General features: G+C 40.3%; 1 protein-coding gene across 1 annotated transcript; it reads right to left on the reverse strand.

Annotated features, from left to right (window-relative positions):
• Positions 1-316: 316 nt before the first annotated feature.
• LOC147457553 (paired amphipathic helix protein Sin3-like 5) lies at positions 317-7,626 on the reverse strand. The gene is made up of 10 exons (XM_086513336.1): positions 7,517-7,626; positions 7,028-7,190; positions 6,833-6,925; positions 6,389-6,527; positions 5,840-5,979; positions 5,354-5,593; positions 5,123-5,226; positions 4,151-4,269; positions 3,551-3,755; positions 317-461 (listed from the first exon to the last, which is right to left on the reverse strand). The coding sequence occupies exons 1-10, from the start codon at positions 7,624-7,626 to the stop codon at positions 317-319; spliced, it is 1,458 nt and encodes a 485-aa protein (XP_086369462.1).
• Between the last annotated feature and the right edge of the window lie 11,004 nt (positions 7,627-18,630).

Raw genomic sequence — 18,630 nt, forward strand, 5'->3', positions numbered from 1 at the left:
GCTTCTTGCACATATATACAATAAGTTCTTGACAAATTCTCACAATAATTTCCACATTTTGACTTAATTACCTCAACATCATGAGCTTTTGTTTGAGAGGCACCGCATACCTAGCTAGGTACGATTGGGGGCAGGGGAGCGCCGGCCCCGGTGGCCTTGCCCCCAATCTTACCTAGCTAGGTATGCGCTGCCTCTCAAACAGAAGCTCATGATGTTATGCATTGTATGACATACACTGAAAAAGACTTTGTTTTTCTACATTAAAAATTTTCTAAATCTTCTTGTGTACATAATTAGAGTGGTCATATATCAACTGCTATTTAATTTCTATGTGATAGTTACCTGTGAGGTGATCTTCCACTACAATAACCTTGTCTCCTGCCTCTTCCAACAATTTCATTAATTTCTCCAAGGCTTCAATCGTGGAGTTGGTGCGCTCGGAAACCATGTCCACTTCATACCTGCATATCTTAATACATCCAAATGAATCAGAACTTGGAACCTCCAAGAATTGATCTTAACAGAAGTTTGTGAACAATATGGTTGAATTGAAAATTTGAACTCTTTTGTATCAGCTCTGTAACTACTAGGGAGAAGTGAGCCTCAGCTAATTACAGGTCCACCCATTAAAGAAACCAATATGGTTGATACGCACACAAAGGAAGTCCAATGAAGGTCAATCACAAGCTGCTATCTAGGTCAGGGTGTATAAATTGTCTCATTGAACAATGTACTGAGTATTAATGTCTTTTGCAACAAAGCTAAAGGTAGGAAAATGTGCCTCTCTTTCTCATTGTTTGCAACCATACTATATAACATCACGAGATTCCGCTCCCGGGGGCACCTCATACCTAGCTAGGTGCAACTCAGGGCACGGGACCAAGGGCCCGCCCAGTAGGCCGGCAATTGCATATATTGAAAATTAGCATCATCTTACATATACAACAATTACAAAGTGGATGAGGGTGCAATATCTTGAATACTCTTTTTAAGCCCTCTATAATGTGCGTTCAATGCCTAGTTATCTATAGATTTTTCATGAATATAACACATTCTTTATTCAATCTATGTACATCCCCTTTGAATTGGTACCCTTCTGTGTGTTCAAAATGTGTAAAAGATCAGGCTAAATAGCCTGTGGAAGCGAGGTACTGACCTTTTTCTTTTATAAGCTTGCAAGAGTAAGAGGAATTTCTGATAATGTCCTTGCAGAGAACTACCTTTGAAAGCTTGCTGAACGTCTCGCAAAAATAACAATAACACTAGTTACTCATACAAACTAATTCCACAAACACAAGGTAAACAATAACACCTTCAATCTATGTACATCCCCTTTGATGGGTACCTTTCTGTGTGTTCAAAATGTTTAAAAGATCAGTCTTAATAGCCCAGTGGAAGCGAGGTACTGACCTTTTTCTTTTATAAGCTTGCAAGAGTAAGAGGAATTTCTGATAATGTCCTTGCAGAGAACTACCTTCAAAAGCTTGCTGAACGTCTTGCAAAAATAACAATAACACTAGTTACTCATACAAACTAATTCCACAAACACAAGGTAAACTTTTCGGTCTCCTTCATGCAGAGGTGTGAACTCTCTCACACACTTTCCTTTCTTCCTGTAACCACATGTCTTCCTCTACCCAAGTTGCATTGCATGTCCTAAGAGCCTTTTCCCATGTCAAAACCTTCTATTCAAGCATGAAATCTCTACGCTTAGGTCTTCATAACCACATAAAACATGCACTTACTCAATCTTCTTGCTTGTAATGGGCCTTCGTATCTGCTTTATCACCCATGTGTGCACCTGTAAGCATACACATCACTGCATGTGCCCTCTTCTAGGGTCGACACACTTTGGTTGCACCATCGTTATAATTTAATGAATTTTATATATATGTCCTTCCAAGCTCCCTTGCCTCCTGAGCCATAGTGCGTGGGGTTTTGTCTGGTGCGAGCCTCGCGTTGTTGTCTGTATGATGAGCCCGTCAGCTTGATCACTCTTTTCTTGAAATGTCCACTCCCACTCTGCGTCTGCCATGTTGCCACCGCGATAGCTCCTTCCTGGATCTCCGACCTGGTTGGTTGCTGCACGTCGCACATTGGACTGCTTGTCTTTTAGAAACGTCTTTATGTAGCCCTCCAACCATTGTTGTGAAAAACGTTGATCGGGAGCATTTGCATCCTGAATGTACCGTGCATGATCGGGGAGTTGATCCCTAAACTTTAAAAAACAGCTCTTATACGTTGAATGTCTAAGAATTTGTAGATGGTATCAAAACTCTCTACCCTGTGATGTGCCAAAATCCATCTCTCCGCCATATTTAATCCGTAGTAGCGTCCATGCGTGTCAGTATCCTCGTCCTCTGTGTCAGGGACGGCACGCTTTGAAAGTGGGGACTCCGTTCTCCCGCCACTACCAAAACAGGTGAAAACACAAGATCCGTCGTCACTTCATCTCTCACGGCGCTCGCTGCCCTGAGACGAGCGTGAACGCGTGCTGCTAGAGGAAGTTCGTCAATAGTGTTCTAGCGAAGTAGGAGTGGAATGGAGTGGCGTAGGACCATGTAGGCTGTGATGCGATGGGAGTGGAACCCTGCGATGAAAGGAGAGTAGGACCGTGTGATGGAAGGGAAGTAGGATGATAAGAAGGGACTGTAGACTGAGGTGCCGTCAGTGTGAGGCTCTGTAGGTAATGAGTCCCTCCCTGACTCTCCCATGGTGTAGTCTGTGGAGAAATACCGTAGGTCACAAGCTACTGTAAAGTGTAGTGACCAAATAAATTCTTTGTCTCGCGGAGGTAGTGATCTCGTAAAGAGAGAGCCCGTTGTAGGTCTGGATCTACGACCGGTGGAGGAACCTGAAAAGGGTAGCTGTAGGATGGCCATGCCTGTAAATAACAAAAATAAACCTATGACACACATGGTTTAGGCTTAACATATTATTTAATATTATTTTTTTGGTCCCTTACCTCCACAGAACAGGATCGTCTCTCTATTGGGTGGCTGCTCATCAGGTTTTCTTATAAGAGTTTCTAGTTGAAGAACTTATTAGAGCTTTTAGGGATAATCTACTCGTCACAATTAAAATAGCGAAGATATGATTACCACTACCTTGTGAAGGTATAGAGAATTTTTGCACACGTTTTCACCTTGGGAGGGGAGAAGAGGGAGAATGGGTAACCAAATTTAGGCCTTGCAGTTTCTTCTTGGCCATCGCAACGCATGGGTCACATACTAGTTATTTATAGAGAGGTATCATTGAAAGAACTTGAAATTTGTTTATTTTAAAGAATTGAAAAGGAGGAAAAGGGTGTGTTCAAAAATTCACTGATAAGGCATTTTCAAAATAACCCTGGAAAGCATGTGTGTGTGTGTGTGTGTGTGTGTGTGTGTGAGAGAGAGAGAGAGAGAGAGAGAGAGAGAGAGAGAGAGAGAGAGATCGAGAGAGAGCAAGAAGAAATATTGATCCGACGGGGTTTGAACTCAAGAAGTACGCGCTCGCGCGTTGAATTGCACCAGCACGATTGAATTAATGAATCTTAGAACCCAATTACCGAGCCAACTTATAGTTCTCGGCAAAACGTTCTTTCCAAATTCCTTTCATTTCCATCTTATATCGCCTCCACTCAATTCGCTTCTTTTCAAGGCTCTTCAAAATGATAGGTGCTGCTTCCACTGCATTTGTCACCAACATTTCCTTCATTTGAGGACCAATTTCCTCCTCTCCATAAATACTCTCAATGAGCCTCAAGTGAATAGCTGTGACCACAAATTACAAACCTTAATTAAGAACAATTGGAAAAAGCAGAGACAAGTTCTAATTAATTAGTTTGAGCTTCTTGCACATATACAAAATAAGTTTTGGACAAATTCTCACAATAATTCCCACATTATGACTTACCTCAACATCATGAGCTTTTGGAGGGAGGTACCGCATACCTAGCTAGGTACGATTTGGGGCAGGGGACCGCCGGACTTGCTCCCAATCGTACCTAGGTGTGCGTTGCCTCTCGAACGGAAGCCCATGATGTTATGCATTGTACGAAATACACTGAAAAAGACTTTGTTTTCCTACATTAAAAATTTTCGTAATCTTCTTGTGTATATAATTAGAGTGGTCATCAAATGCTATTTAATATTTATGTGATAGTTACCTGTGAGGTGATCTTCCACTACAATAACCTTGTCTCCTGCCTCTTCCAACAATTTCATTAATTTCTCCAAGGCTTCGATCGTGGAGTTGGCGCGCTCGCAAACCATGTCCGCTTCATACCTGCATATCTTAATACATCCAAATGAATCAAACCTTGGAACCTCCAAGAATTGAGCTTAACAGAAGTTTGTGAACGATATGGTTGAATTGAAAATTTGAACTCTTTTGTATCAGCTGTGTAACTACTAGGGAGAATTAGTGAGCCTCAGCTAATTACAGGTCCACCCGTTAAAGAAACTAATATGGTTGATACGCACACACACACACACAGGAAGTCCAATGAAGGTCAATCACAAGCTGCTTTCTAGGCCAGGGTGTCTAAATTGTATCATTGAACAATGTACTGAGTATTAATGTCTTTTGCAACAAAGCTAAGTTAGGAAAATGGGCCGCTCTTTCTCATTGTTTGCAACCGTACTGTATAACATCACGAGACAGCTCCGCTCCCCGGGGCACCTCATACCTTGCTAGGTGCAACTCAGGGCACGGGTCGACCACGAGCCCGCGCCCACCAGGCCGGCAATCGCCTGTCCCCAACCGCACCTAGCTAGTTATGCGATGCCCCCCTCAGTGAAGCTCATGATGTGATGGTAAGTCACAATGTGAGAATTATTGTAGGAATTTGTCCAAAAGCTCTCATGCATGTGTGCATGGTGAGTCTATATAATTATTATTCACAATCATGGCACGTAAGCTCAATGGAAGGTACTATTTTGCCCTATTTTTCATACAACCTTAACATACAGAAGGGTACAAATCAGAGGAAACATACACAGATTGAACTAGAAAATGGTGTGTTATATTCATGAAAAATCTACAGACATGGGGTTTTTAAAATTAAGCTCAAGAGATGGAAGTATACATGTCATCCTCAATGATACTGAGTTTCTGCATATATGCTTTGTTCTTGAACCTGGGCGGCTTGTAGTCAGTATTGCCGCTAAAGTATTGCACCCATTCGTCATTCAGCACTTCCTTATCTTCAGGATTCCGTTTACCAACTGTCGGAAAAGGAAACTGCATGCAATCATCAAAATTTTGAGAGTTATCATTCAAAATGCATCTGATTATAGCTAAGGGCAAGAACATTTAAGTAAAATATATCTATGGCTCCATATTGAGCACAACTGATCAGGACATTTACATCATGTGGTAGTCGTCGATAGCTTCGAGTGCCCTGTTCATACTTTGACAAATCCATCTCTCTGATTGGCCTGCTAGCAAAGATTTTCTGTATCCCCATAACCTCTTCGAACGTGATCCCTCGTTTCTCCATCAGCCTCTTGCTCCTTTTCAGCCCCTCCCCAACTGTACTGGCAACATTGTTTGTTTTGACCTTGATGATTGTTGATTGGTCTACTTGATGGCCACCGCCAACTAGAGCCTGCATTTTGCAATCCTGGTTATAAGTATCCACAACCTGACATCTTAGGAAATGAGAATATTGTCTGGCTAGGAGAAACATTCTAAATTTTTGCATTGCTCATAACTCTCATAACTATGTCATATTGAAAAGCTAATAAAAGTGAACCTTGTGTTGCTATGCAAAAGCTAACCGCGTGCAGACTTAATTAGTCAAATTAATTATGCTAGATCAAGCATGAAGAGAACAATTAACTAGATGATTGACCTGATTATTTGAAGTCTGTAGAGAGCTGATAGCATTAGAATGTATCTGTATCAAGGTGTCCAAAAACTCTTCTAGTTTCACGGTCTCCTCTGACAAAATGCCATTTACAATACTTGAAAAGTCCAGGTTTTCCCTTAGAACTGCAAAGAGTGCATATAGTTCAGTCATGATACACCCATGTCAGCTGACATAAATGTAAGTCAGCAATAAATTAAAGGAAAAAACAGACATGGGCGGTCACATACGGCTGAGAATTGGCAAGGAAACCCTTTGGACTTGCTTGTTGCTTTGGAGATCCTCTTTTCCACAATCAGATGGATTAAGAATTCTTTTATTGGTGTGCATGTCCCCTTCCGCTATATACTCCGATCCCTTGATTGACTGCACTTGTACTTTTAGACGCTTCATAGTGTTTTCACAATCAATTTCTTCATGTTTCCTTTTGTTGTGCTTAATGGAATCATCCATCACATCTTCTTGTGTTAGCAAGGTTGTTTGTTTGCAGGTCAAGGTGGGGAGAACATGAAGAATAAGAGACAGTGGCTCAACTTTCAACTAGGTTTGTTGTGTATGTTTCCTCATTAGCGTCCGGTGGTGCCGGTAATCCCATATGGACTGAAAAGTTCATAAGTGCAACAGGATGCTTGGGAAGAAAGCAACAAAACTCTTCCACTAGGTCTGGGCAAGTCTGCCATAGATCAGCAACCTGGTTATGAGCTCAAAAAAAATTTCTTTAGTGCATTGATTGCCCAGGGCGGTCAGTACTTTCCATTTATATATGCAAATACACATATGTATACATTAGATTATCAATATAGAAGTCATAGAATGTATGAGGGACCGGTTTATCTTTAGAGTGTTCAGTGTTGAACACAAGTGATATGGTATATTCAAGAGTAGTGGCCGCCCAGAGAGCCATTGGCGTCATTGTGAAGGATACGAATCGCCCAATACCTGACATGATTCAGAATGAATGCACAACCAAGTATATACCTGGCTTTGAATGTCCCCAGAAGACCGATAAATCCCCTCTCGATAGTTGATCAAAACATTATGGAGTCCTCCGTACAAATTCTCATCTTGATCCTGTGAAAGTAGAGAAGCGTCCATTAATTGGAAATCAAGTATTGTACATATGTAACCATGATATTGCTGAATGTAAGCAAGCTCAAGGATTGATGGACATACTTTGAGTTTCTTGATGAATTCCAACGCTACACTGAATCCCAATGTACTTTCGAAGATTTTTTCAGGAGTCTTTAATGAAAGGAATGTGTTAAAGCCCGACATGAGGTCGGGATGACCTTCAAACAAGGCCTCAACTCTTGTCACTAAATCCGGCACATCGAGACTGTACAAACATCATCAATAACATGGATACCATCACTTAAGGTATGTACAGAAAGTGGATGACAGTGTGGGGCTGGTAGCATATATTGAAAATTAGCATCATCTTACATATACAGCAATTACAAAGTGGATGAGTGTGCAATATCTTGAATACTCTTTTTAAGCCCTCTATAATGTGCGTTTAATGCATAGTTATCTATAGATTTTTCATGAATATAACACATTCTTTATTCAATCTATGTACATCCCCTTTGATTGGTACCCTTCTGTGTGTTCAAAATGTGTAAAAGATCAGGCTAAATAGCCCGGTGGAAGCGAGGTACTGACCTTTTTCTTTTATAAGCTTGCAAGAGTAAGAGGAATTTCTGATAATGTCCTTGCAGAGAACTACCTTCGAAAGCTTTCTGAACATCTCGCAAAAATGCTTGGGGATCCATCTCTGGCACTCTATTGTGTGGGCAAATTATATCACATGCAAAACATAGTTGTGTTCATTTGAAGTCATAATATGGTGATCTGCTGTCGACCAGTACTGGCCATCGACCGATGATCAGCGGCCGACCATGAGTACCCATCGATCGGCCATAATTAGAGAGCCTTGAATGGAACTAGTAACATCAACAATATTGTGTATGATCAAGATCAACTTACTAGATTAACATATAAACATGTCCATATTAAACTTAAAAGCACTTACAATCAATAGTATATTCTGCATGTTTTTGTAGTACTCATCTTCAACTGGTAAAGAATCAGACTCAGCAGCTTGACCTTGCCACAGTTCTGTGCTCTGGTTCGATGTAACGAGTATCCGCCGAAGGTTCTAGCAAGTGAGAAGTATCGTCAGTACTACTTATACTGTCTTCACCTTCAACATGGACATCTCTCTCTCTCTCTCTCTCTCTCTCTCTCTCTCTCTCTCTCTCTCACACACACACACACAAAGAAAAAAACACACATTCCACGTCCACTCTTACATACACTCACACACGTCCACGTCCACGTCCACGCATAAACGCACACTCTTACACACACACTGCTTCGAGAAACTTACCGGGTTAACGTACTGATCGGATAAGAATGGGTGCAATAGATCGACGTAGCAGCTGCAGCCTGCAAGTAAATGGCAAAGCTTTGGAGGTCTAATGTAGACGAGCTGGCAGCTTTCGTTTGACGCTGCACAAAAAAATGGTAAAAAGAAATAGCCGAAATATAGCTGGTAGAAGAGGGCAGACGCAGCCCTATAAGTCAAGAAGTATAGTCGGGTTGAGTACGGATTGCCCTACTTAGCAATTAGATTGCGCAATATAGTCGGGTTGACGGATTGCACTGCAATGCGAGGACTGGGAGCGCACTAAATTTCATAAAATTGGACGATTTTCTCATAATTTCTTTTTATGATTCTTCAAAGTGGAAATTTGAGGTTTATACTCACACTAGTTTAACCTCTCTCTCTCTCTCTCTCTCTCTCTCTCTCTCTCTCTCTATATCCCCGGCTAGATTGGTTATGCCATTTCCCTCTTGAATAACAGGTCTTGAGTTCAACTTAGATAACAGGTCTCTTGGGATAGTTTCCTACGAGTTAAAATCCTCTTCTCCTTCTTCTTCTTCTTCTTCTTCTTCTCTCTCTCTATCACCCAAGTATGGTAGATTGGTTATGCCATTTCCCTCTTGAATAACAGGTCGTGAGTTCAACTCTCGTCGGATAGATCTTTGAAGTCTCGTGGGATAGCTTCCTACGACGTTAAAATTCTCTTCTTCTTCTTCTCGGCTGTGTCGCCGGGTTGCAAGCTACACTTGTCAGAGCAAGCAAATGTTTCCACGTGGTCATGGTCAGAATTCCTCCCGCTTTATTGATTTACTCACATTTTGACACTTCATCTCTAAAATTTTAGAATTTGCCTCTTGCTTCTAACCGCCTATTTTGGATTTTCATGTGTTCTGAGTGTAAGCCTAAACACACCTTTCCATATGGCACTCTCTGCAATCCACCACTAATAGCAAAACAAGCCATCCTAATTATCTTCAAGCAAGTAGGTGGTCACGATGACTCATTAAAGCAAACCTAAGGAGATTCGCCTGCCAAAACTTTCTACTCTCTTTCTCTTTTGGCTTGACGCCTCTCTCGGGAAACTCGTTTTTTAAGTCCGCTAGGTTTTTGCATCCCAAAAACACTACAAACTTTGGAAATGGCTTGTCCCCAAATAGCTTGCATGTAACTTGTTAGGTTTAGGTATGTAAGTCGTGTGTGAGCTCACATGCTCAAATGATTCACGGGGAAGCTACTTCTGAAGTCCGCTACATTTTTATGTCTTCAAAAACGTCTTGCCCGCGAGCCACTTCTGCATGTGAGCTTGCATGTAGCTTCCATGGGTTTAGTTATGTAGTCGTTTGCAAGCTCACATGCGCAAACAACTCACAAAAACGTTGTTTCTGAAGTCGACCGATGTATTTCGCATCCCAGGGATCGAGCATGGTTGGAGAATCTGAAGTAGTTTACACTAGGGTAGGGTTTTCCCCACTACATACATTGTATATTGGGAACCTGCACAATCGGTATGGATGACGCTATAGGCGTCTATATAGGGGTCACTATATAATGACGCTTATAGCGACGCCCATAGGGACGATCTTAGTGTGACTCTCATAGCGACGGCCTTAGTGACATCAGGGATAAAAATATCCCCTTGTATTTTCGTCGTTAAGGCCATCACGAACCTTAATTAACACTAGTTTGGTACGAAATAGGACACTTTAGTGTCCTTTTTTCATGAATTTAAATAAAATGGTACATAAAATCTTGAACACATCTCAAGAAATGCTTCTGCAAAACTTAGAAAATGATATTCAAAGTACTCATAGAAATTATAATCCCTCACTTTTGATCATAACCTCAATAATAACTACACTCATGAAAAGAACCTACGCAAAACAGCATTCAATGTTTCATTAAAACTCGTACTCTAACCTAAGAAAAAAATGAGCAGGGTGCATGCAATAATCCGTGGTAGCTATTTATATGTGTTTGATATTTTTGCAATTAATTGTCATGTGAGAAAAAACTTCTTTGTGACTAGAATTAAATATAGAAAGTCTCGTGGGTCAAATATCCAACATTCACAAATTCAATTAACAGTTACAAAAAACAATTAGTTCATCTAAATTTACAATTTCTTATGATGCATATATACTAGATCTATGACTCGATTACATAAGATGATAATTTTTAATTGTTATGCAAGCCCTATTTGGTGATTTATGGCATATCCAAAAAAGTGCGCATGTTGTGATTATGATTTTTTATTTATCAAAGATAAGCCTTAAAATAAAGTCCACTTTTGGATTTTTTCGTTCATCTCACTTACTTGTATACAAATACCTCATATGGACATAATTGGGAGATTCATATACACACTTCCATTAGTTTTTCATAGCAATATAATTTTTGCAAGAAATTACGCACTACAAATTTTTTTTATGAGCTTAAATTACAAGATGCCTATGAGTTTGCACCCTTGAAAAATGCTTAGTTGATGGTTATTGACCTATATATACATTATACACCTTAGGTTTTGTCCCATAACCTCATCATATTAATGAAAGAGGCCTTGAAAGACCAAAATTTTCCTCTTTATCAGCATTTTCAAGATTTTGGTCTTTTGATTATAAAAAAAAATTAGTCCCATAATTAGGTTATGAAGCTCAATTTCTTGCTAAAATAAGTTTTTTCCTATCCATACACCTTGAAATTATCTATGTAAAATCTTATTTTGATGAGAAGTTATATTCAATTTATAAATTTTTTGTTAAAACTGCACTAAATTTATATGATCTTTCATCTTAAAACTTATCATTATAATCCTAATTTGGTATTAATTTTGTCAAAAGTAAAATTTGGCAATGTTCTTCACCTCATAGCTGACCTAAGATATGAATGTGACCTATGAATTTTTTTTCTAGATTCACCAAATAATTATGACAAGTTGCTATAAAAACAGGACACTTTAGTGTCTCAGGACATTTGAGTGTCCGATTACGGAACTAGTGTTAAGCATGTCTTGTAGCTAGTGCCAGCCTTTAATTTCAATCAATGGAAGAGAATATTGGCACAAGTAAAACGCAGTCTAGAAAAAACAAATCCCTTGGAAAAGAGTGGGGTTTTATAAACAGCATATGCAATCAATATGTAAAGTAACAATGTAAACTATGCATGATCGCAAAATCAGATATGACTCTGCGTATCAGAGAGCCTTTGCATGAGTAGCCCAGAAAACGGTTGTCACGTATGCACACGTCCTTAAGCACTCGTAGCTCCAAAGCATTTCAGAGAAGAGTTTGAGATGGAGTTGAGAAGAAGGGTGGCAAGAGACACTAGATAGAGAGGTTTGTTATGAATGTGTATCAAGAGCAGAAAGAGGTCAATTCCAATCATGTGGTAACGCCAACGAGCACTACAGAACAACATGCTCAATCAGGCATAATGCCCAATAGTGTTTCTTCTTAGCATGACAACGAACAAATATGGCAAGACCTTTGTACCAAAGCTTTCAAACTCAGATGTTGAAAGAGGTTCAACTTGCACTTGTAAATGCACTTTTCACTAAACACCCCTTGATCGCAATTGGAAGAATAAATTGCAAGAACTTATGCCGTTCATGCGATTTCAGTCGTGACAGTTGATCGTCATGGGTGAATGTTGTCTTGAGACATCTCATGCATCCTGTTGGCTACCTGAACTCTGAAATCATCCTTTTGACTTGTCATTCCTTGCTTTTTAGCAATACCCATGGCGCTCTTGGAAGCTTTTTTTGGCCCACTGCATTGGTGAAAGGCCACAGCTCTGGCATCTTTCCAACTGGCTGCAAATCATCTCGTGAAGCTCGATTGTCTTTCATTCCCATGATTGTCTTCCAGAGGAGCTCTCCCACATTCTTGAATATATGCATTGGATCTAGCAAATGGTTAATTAATATATCACCCCAGTACGGCAACGTATAGAGAATGGACAAACGTTTCATTCCTGGAACAGGTTGCCCCTCATGTTGCTCCCATCGGCGACGCCACTCTTGTACATGCATAGGACAACATTCGACATGACCAAGCTGACCTTCGCACAAGTGATGGCCATCTGGAAGATAAAGATGGTGGCCTTGATAAATTGTCTTTCGAAGCGAGGCAGAATAGCGCACATCCAAAGACGGCCCGCAAATTGGACATGCATTGTATCCCGAAGTTGTAAGCCCTGCATATATTAAAGCATGATTCAGTACTACACAAAGTGCTTGCGAATAGCGAGAATTGTGTAAATCATCCACCATTACCAGAAGCTTCACCGTATCCTGGCCAATCATGCATAGTCCACATAAGAAGTCCATGGATCCTTGCATGTTGTTGTCCTGCTGGTTCAACCGCATCTGCTATGTCTATCCCATGCCATAACTCCTGGAGCTTGTCAACTAGTGGTGAAAGATAAACATCCATGTTTTTTGCCTTGAACTTACCAGGCACAATCAAGCCTAATATCAAATATATGACCCTTCTTGATGGCAAGCCACGACGGGAGGTTGTAATTGACAAGGCACACAGGCCAAGTGCTCCATGACGAGCTTCTCAAGCCAAGTAGATTGACTCCATCCATTGCCATGCCCAAACGCAAATTGCGTGGTTCACTCTTAAAATGTGGCCAGGTATCTTCAATGTGCCTCCAAGCCTTTGAATCAGCGGGCACCCTAAATGTTGCGTCAGTGGATCGATTCGTAGAATGCCACCGCATCAACTTTGCAATGGAACCACAACGAAACATGCTTTTTATCCTCAGAATAATAGGGAAATGCCGCAACACTTTAGCTTGCACTAAATCGCCAACCGCATCTTGTTTGTAGTGCATTGCTTCGGACTTAGGACACGACAAACAATCTGCGAATTCATTGAAAAAAAGAATGCAATCATTTGGACATGCATGAATCTTGTTGTAGTCCAAGCCAACTGAGGTCAATAGTTGCTTTGCGTCTGGCCTGGAGGGGGGCATTTCATTGCTAGCCACAAGTAGTTGCTCTCGCAACAACCTATTAAAGCCACACTAAATTAAAAGCTCCCCAAGCACGTCACCGTTGCAATCGGAAAATCTCTTTTGTAAGTTACGTACCTAAACAAAGCAGTGATGCTTGCATCTGACCACCCGTACACTGACTGGAGATTCAAAAACGATAGACAAGTACAAAGCACAGATATTTTGGCGCCTTCATAGATTGGTTGACGTGCCAACTTTCTCAACATATCTTCAGGAGATAGGCGCACGTCTTCTGGTGCTGCTTCGTTAGCATTCTCCTTGCTGGAAGAAGGCATCCAGCATCTCCTCCATGCCAGTGTCTTCTGTCTGTAAGCCCTCCTCTGCTTCCATCTTTGGCTCTAGATTGGTCGTACCTTCACGCATAATCCTTTTTCTCTCTCTCTCTCTCTCAAATGTAGGTGTTATGTCGCGAAAATCAATGCCCTTTCTGTAGGAGTCGTATCATAGATTCTGTACGGTTTCTCTAGCAAACTCTCCGTACTTGTGCACATGCTCATTACATATCCTACGCTTGAGCATGCAATCTTCACCTCCATGTTATTTGATGACGTTGCCATCTACAATGATTATGAATGTTGTTTCAATATATATACTCTCCACAATGTAAACTACCTCGCATTCTCTAGCCTTGCCCGATATCCGCACACCTCGGTCCAGAGGTGTACGGAGATCAGGACCACTGGGTCAAAATCTCGTCTTTATTGGTCAAATCCTATATGGGTAGACACATACGTGCTCTCCTAGGTGTACATGACAATGCATGTAGCGGGCAAAACCCCTTTGCCTCTTTTAGCTCCATAGTTTCTTCTAGAGGGAGAGGGAGAGAGAGAGATAGAGAGAGTTTCTGTCCTTTTCACACAATTGGTTAGCCAAGCTAACTCTTTCACCACTACTTTCTCTATCTACTACTATCTCTCTCTCTCTCTCTCTCTCTCTCTCTCTCTCTCTCTCTCTCTCTATATATATATATATATATATATATATATATATATTCATCTCCGTAGCTATCTCTAGTTAATTCTCTCTATTTCTCACTCTCTCTCTCTCTCTCTCTCTCTCTCTCTCTCTCTGTTTTTAATTTCTTACACACACACACACATTTCTCTCTCTCTTTCTCTCTTTAATTTCCTACACACTCACACACATTCCTCTCTCTCTCTCTCTCTCTCTCTCTCTCTCTCTCTCTCTCTCTCTCTCTCTCTCTCTCTCTCGCTCTCTCTCTCTCTCTCTCTCTCTCTCTCTCTCTTTCCTACACACGCAATGTAGCTTGAGAGAGAGAGGGGGGGGGGGGGGGGGGAGAACAATACTTGCGCTGCAGGTTTCCAAAGGCTAGATCTGTGTGCACGCTCTTAGGCGAAAATGACCGCCTGCGTGCACATTTGCTTTTTTTTCCCAAATTTTTTATGTCGATATACACGTGGAAAGACACGTAGAAATACGCGCCTTTTGATAGGCATTGCCAGGTGTATTACCACGTCTATATCGACACGTATATCGATGAGGGGTATGCCCGTCGAAATGCACGTGGAAAGGTACGGTGCGTCGAGATATGGTGCGTCGAAAAACGCGTAACATGTTGTAGTGTTTCTTCATTGGAAGTGCATTAGTTACGGTTGAGAGCAATCATGAAAATATGCATGGAAGAAAATTGGTGAGTACAGTCCAAGATTTCTAGCCCCTTCATAGCACATGATAAGGAATGATCTCTTGGATAAATGTTGCATCGAAGTCAAAGAGCGTGTTTCCAAAATCATTCTTAGCAATATATCGCTCTCAGGATGCACAATTATTAGTGATGGTTGGTCTACTATTCAAAGAAGACCATTGATCAATGTATGTTGGTGTGTCCAAGAGTAGAGACACATTCATAAAAGCTATTCACACTTCTAGTGCTTATATTAAAAGTGGTTCTTATATATATTGCTAGTGTGGAGACTGTTGTAATTAAAGAAATAGGTGCTCAACATGTCATTCAAGTAGTCATGGACAGTGTAAAGAATTGTGAATGATGGTAATATGATTAAAAGATGCTTTCTCCACATTTCTGCCAATGGTTGCAATACTCACAGTTTAAACTTGGTGCTAAAAGATTGGTACACCACTGAAAGCATCACATGGTTTGCAAAAATAATCTGACACGTTTGGTTGTACATCATTTGACGAATGACAGCTTGAATAGTCTAAACAAATGAAAGAGAAGGTTAGGAATTTGCGAGGATCCCTAAACAGACCTAATTGGTGGAGTATAATGTCCATGCATATCATGTAATGATGTCTGTTATGTTTGCGATTCACAACCTTAATCAAAAAGCACCAAACCTAGGGAAAGTATGGATGACTTAGTGGACTGTCCAACAAAGTTCAAAAAAACATGAGAAGTTAAAAGATTCTATAGTGACTGTACTAGACAATAACTTGCAATGCAATTTATGTTGCAATGTACAGCAAATGCGTGCTCCAAGAGACATTGGAGCATGTATAAGTACGTTCATAGTACATTTCACAATAGATTATTAGCAAATAGAGCTAAAAAATTATATTACATGTTCTACAGTAAAAAGATATTGCATGAGATTGAAGTGTTGGTACTGACGAGGCACAAATATCTAATTGAGTGTACAATTGTCAAGCTGAAGATGAAGGTGAGTTCAACGTATTGACTATTATTTTGCATTAGTCTAGAATTAAGCAAATGAGATGGTAATAGTGACCACACGCCAATGTGTAGAAACCACTCTATCCATCAAAAAATTTGTAGCAAACTAGGCATTGAGAGGACAAACTTGCATATGAGTTTGATGCGAGGACTAACTTCGGATGGACAGTCAGGTGACTTATGTGTGTTTCTTGGACAAGCGAGGGATTTACTCGTTGTGTTAAGTTCTAAATGTTTTGGCTAAGATGTTGGGAAGATGGGCGCATCTCCCTAGTTGACCACCTCATGAAGCCATAATTTTTTTATGTCTCATAATTATATTTTCAAAAAGCCTTGTAAATATGAGAGATTTCGATTTTTAGCCAAATGATCTTTGAACCAACCTGTGTAAAATTTAAGTTGTAAAGTTTGATTCTGAGTATGAGCCTTGTAAGCCGACCGCTAGCCGCTAGCTAAGAGAATCCCTAGCTATTAAACCCAATTTTATAAGTTTGAAAATTATAATCTTCATTATCAAAGTTTTTGGAGTTTGAAGCATACGACTGAGAGCAGCTACTCTCTCACGCATTGTAATCCATTTTTCTTGAGCTTTGGTAATCCAAATCTGTTTTCCATAATTGCATTGTGTTGCTACTACTCTTTAATTTAAGTGTGACCATTGTCAATTTTATTGTGGTTTGTGACGACCTATCTGTGAGCTAATTTGGTTGTTTTGAGTGCATTAATGGTTGTTTTTTTATGTTTTGACCATAGGAGAGTGTTACTAGACCAAGGGGAGACCTTTTTAAATTGTTATGTTGTAGTTTTCAAGACCTTGATCATGATGGATCATGATTTTGGTACCTTCTCAGATTGCAACCAAACTTAGTAGGATAGTGCCCCTAGGTGTTTTGGACCTCTTCCCAAAGTTTCGTTGCATTTGGACTTCATTTGAGTTTCAAAATGGCATGATGACCGAGAGCGGCGAGAAAGGACATAGGCAAATTGTCGAAGTAGAGAGTGGTAGATTTGCTAGTTCTAGAGATGGCTTCATTCTGTAGGTTCACTTCTTGAGGTTGACACCCTCAAAGAGTCTCCATGCCTCATCCGAGTCGCTTTCTTGCGTATTGACATTATATTAGTGCCAGAGAGCTATGCTACAGACATCCGATCGTGGAGACCCCTCGCTAACATTGGTGTCATTTCCGAGAATAGTGATCCTTAGGTGGTGAGTGACCTAGTCATAGCTTTTATTTTTGAGACCTTCGATTTTGATTTTCATTCTGTCTACACCTTAGTAGTCAAGCAGCTCGACGTGGGGTTTAGTGCTTGGTAGAGGCTAGAAGTTGGGAATGTGCTAGGTCTACTCTTGATAGGCATAGGGAGTTGTGAGTGAGATACTAAAATCATTTCATTCAGCATTTTTTCTTATGATTTGAAAGTATTGTTCCATAATCCATTTTACTTTCAGTTTTATATTGTTTGTTTTTTTTTTGTACCTAGGATTCATTTCAACACATAGAAGTAGGTTAGGTGACATCCAAAACCATCAAATTGGGCTGAGAAGTTCAAGGGGAAAAGATGCAAAAACCATATTTTGGCAAGTGAGACCATAAACTCTAAAAATTTGAAAATTTGATGGTCAGAACCCAAAAGCTGATCTATACCCAAAAATAAGTGCAAAAAAGAGATAACTAAACTACAGAGAATCGATCTAAAAATTTTCACTCAATTTGGTGCGGGGACATGGATCGCAATCCATGTCTCCCTGTGAGAGTTTGAGCAGAAAGTGGCACCACTTGCGTGCATATGCAATTAAAGACGTTTCATGAGTTTTGAAGCCCTTACGGTTTGAAAAGATTAGAAGTACATGGAGAAGCAAGGGTTTCTCAAGCCAGAATTTATGTCAGTATAGCTCTCAAGGAGGGCAAACTTTGTATGTTTCTAGGAGGGCCAGAAAGTACGTTCAAATTATTACACTTTTGCATTTTAATAATATTAGGAGAACTATCCAAAGCTAAAGCATGACAAGGCTATGATGATGAAAAGCCAAGGCATGTTTCTAGGCTTGATGAGAGATCCCAAATATTGGACATCGCAACTCTTTTTTGTTCAAGAAGTAAGCATAAATATTTCTCTGCCTACCTCCAAATTTGGGGTTTCCCTTTTTGCTAGGGCAAGGCTCCTTGGCAAGTTTCTCCGGCTTTAATAATAAGTACTCATCAAAAGTAGGATTGAAGATGTAATTTTGTATGTGGAAGCAAGGCTTCTAATTATGAGATCCACCTTGCATGAGTGAAATCACACCAAGTGGTGCTACAAATTAAGATGAAATTTGATAGCTAAGATTCCTAACATATTTTATTCAATATTGGGCAATCTACAAATTCTCAAACTAAAAAGTACGCTTCGTGAAGACCGATTCTCTATGTAAACTCGACATGCCTCTCATAAACTAGGAAGATATTGTCTTAGAGCTGCATACCTACCATGGAACTGTCTTCTTCGACGACGAAGAAAGTCGTCCTTTTCAGCAATCCATGACTGTAAACAAAAGAAGTGTTTGTGTGTGTGTGTGTGTGTGTGTGTGTGTGTGTGTGTGTGTGTGTGAGAGAGAGAGAGAGAGAGAGAGAGAGAGAGAGAGAGAGAGAGAGAGAGAGAGAGAGAGATTTTATACCATGAAACTCTCATCTTGCAAAAAAACCTCATCCTACCATAGGTTGACTGATCCGGTTG

The sequence above is a fragment of the Adiantum capillus-veneris genome, chromosome 5 (assembly GCF_014529385.1).
Source record: "Adiantum capillus-veneris isolate H3 chromosome 5, ASM1452938v2, whole genome shotgun sequence".
NCBI lineage: Eukaryota > Viridiplantae > Streptophyta > Polypodiopsida > Polypodiales > Pteridaceae > Adiantum > Adiantum capillus-veneris.